At 55.7% G+C, this 4,276-nt stretch overlaps 1 protein-coding gene across 5 annotated transcripts in view; it reads right to left on the bottom strand.

Annotated features, from left to right (window-relative positions):
• The window catches only part of LOC128878725 (LIM domain-binding protein 2), a 191,382-nt gene that overhangs the window by 107,205 nt on the left and 79,901 nt on the right, over positions 1 to 4,276 (bottom strand). For 2 of the 5 annotated variants that reach the window (XM_054127180.1, XM_054127182.1), the window contains exon 1: positions 1,564 to 4,261. The exons of 2 other annotated variants lie outside the window; for them this stretch is intronic. In XM_054127180.1, the coding sequence (XP_053983155.1) occupies positions 1,564 to 2,462 (899 nt within the window). In that variant the 5' untranslated portion in view covers positions 2,463 to 4,261. Of the gene's footprint in view, positions 1 to 1,563; positions 4,262 to 4,276 lie in introns of those variants that run through there. One more of the 5 variants, XM_054127181.1, reaches the window with a different exon arrangement.

The raw sequence follows: 4,276 nt of genomic DNA, 5'->3' as shown, positions 1-4,276 counted from the left end.
AGACCATTTTTGAGGAAAATAACATTTTGAAAGTAAATGAAAGTAAAATCTACAGGAGTTGCAGTCAGTCACATAAATACCAAAATTGCTCCAAGAAGTGAAGGAACTAGACCATTTTTGAGGAAAATAATATCCTGATAGATTCCAGGAGTTTTCTGCCACCAGTTTCTAACCAACTTTGTCCAAGATAACAGAAGTGCTATCCTCCTATAATATGGAGCACGCACGATTTATCCACTAGATTCATGAAGAAAGCGGTTTAACTGTCTTTCCTCCTTGGAAAGATGATCGCGCCAAGGTAGTAGTTATCGTCGAGATCGGACTAACAGGCGTTTCGGCGTTCTACGCGGCTACATTTCGAGACACGTTCGACCGCGCAACGGTCACCAGGAAGATCCTGGTCGAGCTATGATAACGGATTCTTCGAGTATACTGTTACTACGCCCGGGAGAGCGTGCTAGCGAGAGACCGCCGAACGATTGGCACGGAACGAAGTATCGGCCCGTAAAAGAGCCGTCCGAGGTTGCTCGCGCCGAAGAATTTAAACGATTTCGAATTAACTATGCAAACTCCCAACGTCTGAGGCAATTCGACCGTCCGAGTCCCAGGATCGAAGGTCTGTCGATCGAGAAATAGAAAACGACCAGACGTCCCGCGGGATCGAGATCGAGCATCGATCTCCGAGGCATAGGAACGAATTTCGTATCGCGAGAGACCCGCTAAACGCGTCTGGCGCCTTTCAAAGCCGCGAGACAAGCGGGCAAACGTCGCGTTCCGCACGGAATTTCCTACGGCCACGCGATACACCTTTTTCAGGAAGCTCGCGTGATCCTTTGCCGAAAGAAAGCGCCACGGTACGTGGAAACGCTCGCGCGACCGTCATTTCGCGTGACGGAAAATTATTACAGTCGATGGAACGATTATTTATTTATATCGCGACGGTGGCCCCTTAATCGCGGCTAGATTGATCCCCTTCTGAAGCGTTCGGTAATATGTACAAAGCCAAGGGTGGGCATGAAGGTGGTTGAAAATCATGAAAAGCAGAGACGGGCAAAACCCTAGGCTTCGAATAAATCTGAAGTTTGCCAACGTGTTTGTCTCGCTTCCTTCCTTGGAAAATGTTCAAAAGTTAAAATCATAAAAAAATGTTCATTTTGTCCGTCACTGATGAAAAGTACAACTCTTGTGCACTGGGTCTCATTTGACCCGTGAAAGAGTACCTGTTATTTAAAATCGTAGGAAGTACGTCGATCTTTGGATACGGGATCACGTTTATCATACATCGCAGACCAAAAATCAGGTGAAAGTCGAAATCCCGCCCAACAGCCTACCACCCCTCGGTTTACGGCGTCGTGTCTAGAACTTCGCAACGATAAGACGCCCAAGTCGTTGACCGGACGTCAGTCGAACCCTTTCGATACCACCGGGCGACTATGGTCCCATCGATTCACAATTTCATAGATATAATCCACGTTACGCGACAAAGTATCACGCGTCACAGCCTTCTAAGCAAATCGACTGCACGTAGTTGTATCGAAAGAGCGAGTTGATCGAATAATTTACCTGAAGTAGTGGGATCCGAAAGGCGAGCAGTAGAAGGGGTCGTTGTGCATGTGGGGCTGTCCAGGTACACCGGGTCCTTGCGGATGAGCATGGGGCCCCATCGGGCCGGTAGGTCCTGGACCGCACATCCCGGGCGCCCCCTGAGGCTGCATACCAGCCGGGCCCATCATGCCAGCGCCGGGGCCCATGGGATGCGGTCCAGGGTGGTGCGGCGAGCCGACCATGTGAGGACCGGGGTGATGGGGATGAGGCGAGGGTCCTCCGCCGCCCATATGGGGGTGCGGAGCGTGAGGAGAACCGCTCATCATTCCATGGGGTGGCATGGGGTGAGGGCTCGGAGAAGCCCCGTTTAGATGGGGTCCACCGGTGACGCCGGCGTGCGGCGTCGGCGGACCCCCATGAGTCGGCGTGGTGGCGGGCTGAGGCGGAGGTAAACTAGGTGGTCCGGTTGGTCCTGTGGCCCCTAGCGGCGGCAGCGGTCCGTTCGCCATGTTGTTAAGTTGTGTTAGCGAGGCCGCTGCCGACGCCATCGCCTGCAAGGGATTCGTGGCGCCGCTTGTCGTGTTGACGCCTAGGCCGCTGTTGCTGCCGATGTTGTTGTTCGCGCCGACTAAATTGTTGTTCAGGCCGACAATGTTGTTGTTCAGGCCGTTGTTCCCGGCGTTACCGTTGGTGTTGCCGTTGCTTGCGGCGCCAGGGGCGCTGCTGCTGGCGTTGCTCACGCCGCCGCCGAAGGATTGCAAGGACGGCGGCAGCGGTGGCGAGCCGGCGGGAGGCGCTGCCGGGCCCCCGAGGCACCGGCCCGACGGACCGGGGGCGGTTACGCTGCTGGGCGCTACCGGCACGCCGGCGTGGAGTGGTATTCCACCTGGGGGGCGCTGTGCCACCCTTACCGGCATCACTCCCCCCTCCACGACGCTCTTAACCCTCTCCTCGAACTCCCGCCGGTCGGATGACTAGGGTACGAGCGCGGGAATCTGTCCCTCCTCGATTCCGAACCGTCTCCTTCCCTGATCTCGACGATCGACACGAGATGTTCACGATCCAACAAATTTTCACCGATAAGATTCTACCAAAACTCTGATCTAGTCGTATCGCGCACCTCCAGTGGTCCTCCCGCGTCCAATTTACACCGTACGTAGTCGACGAAGAGTTAAGCTCCGAAACTAGACCCTGCTTAGAAGCTCATCCAAGTACTTGCACTTTCCTGTATACACGCTACGCGCGTCAACCGGAGCAACCACGTGTCCTCGATACGGGCACGTCGGACGGAAGGGACGGCACACCTCGTGTGTCAAGCGTTTCAAGTTTCTCGATACTCTTGCACGTTTCTCGTATCAACATCCCGTGACGAGTCCACCGTTACGCGCCAGCGTTCCTCTTCTTCGCTGGATTCGATCTGCGACCTTAATCGAGATACACTGCCACCTGTTCGCGTTTATCAAACCACGGAGCGATATTGCATACAAGTCTTGCGTTAAAACTACCTCGACGAACAAAGAACACCAAAGATCCCCGAAGTCACGGTGCACTTTAGTAAGAAATCACAGGCACACTACGAAATCACACACTTGGCAATCCTGTTTATGCCACACGCTGAGAACACGGTTGTGCGTTGACCGTATCGCTCGACTAACTACCTACGGGACGAGTACCGAGTTAGTACTACTAACGCAGTTAATGCCAACGGCCATCGACGCATCCGCGGGGGCACGTGGCCGTCACGTCGTCGGCGTCCCGGTGCACACCTACGTCGCGGACCAACAGCACTCTTCGTCTCCCGCCCATCCTGCCGCCCTTCCTCTCCTCCTTCTGGCAACGCTCGCCGCCGACACCCGCGGGATCTTTTGCATCCCGTATCGCGGTTTCAGTCACCACTGGGCGACCCAAACATCAGGCTCGGACGGGCACGTTGCTTTCGAGCAACCGGCTGACCGCGTTCCGGCATAGTCCGCGACGCTCCGAGACGCAGGACGATCGCTGGCAAGCGGTTCGATCGCGATACGAGACTCCCGATTGCTCGACTCCGACACCCGAACCCGTCCACCTCGGGGAATTCGTTCCCTCGCCGAGGGAATGGCTTGCTTCTTCGTATCACTAAACTACCGTCGGGGGTACGATCACTGAGAACACTCGAGCCACCGACACGCGATCGACACTACGGGGAACGAACAAGAGAAAACACGGTGACGCGGGACAAACGCGCGGTGCGTGTCACGAAGCAACGAGCGGTACGGACCGCGAACGCCTGTACACTCGACGAGAGCAATCGCGTTACTGCGGAGCGGCAGGCGTCGCGGCGCTGCCGTCGCACTCGAGCTTTGGAGGACAGTCCGCCGTCGTCTGGATGGAGGGGAACAGCCACGCGAGGACACGGAGTGGGGGAAACCGAAGCGAAGCCACGGCGAAAGGAGCGTCGGAAGGGAGCGGGCTCACGCACGCCGGAAAGGTGGGGAGCCACGTGAGCGCCCGATGCCCGGTGTCCACGCAATCAACGTGAGACTTTGCGTGCCACCCCTGTTGCCCCGGAACCCTTTACCTTTTCCGTCCTTTTCCATTTTCTCGGCCGATTTTCCGCGCGGCCACTCCGAGCGTTTTCTAACTGTAAAACTGATGATTGGCTACCTGGTATTCTTTTCTATACGAATTGAAAGAATAGGAATACGGAAGAAGTTGGGGAAAGAAGAGCTCTAGGGCCGAGTGTTTTAGAAGA

The sequence above is a fragment of the Hylaeus volcanicus genome, chromosome 6 (genome assembly GCF_026283585.1).
Source record: "Hylaeus volcanicus isolate JK05 chromosome 6, UHH_iyHylVolc1.0_haploid, whole genome shotgun sequence".
In the NCBI taxonomy this organism is placed as follows: domain Eukaryota; kingdom Metazoa; phylum Arthropoda; class Insecta; order Hymenoptera; family Colletidae; genus Hylaeus; species Hylaeus volcanicus.
Note: the sequence above shows the minus strand (reverse complement) of the source record. Positions and strands in the feature narration are given on the sequence as shown.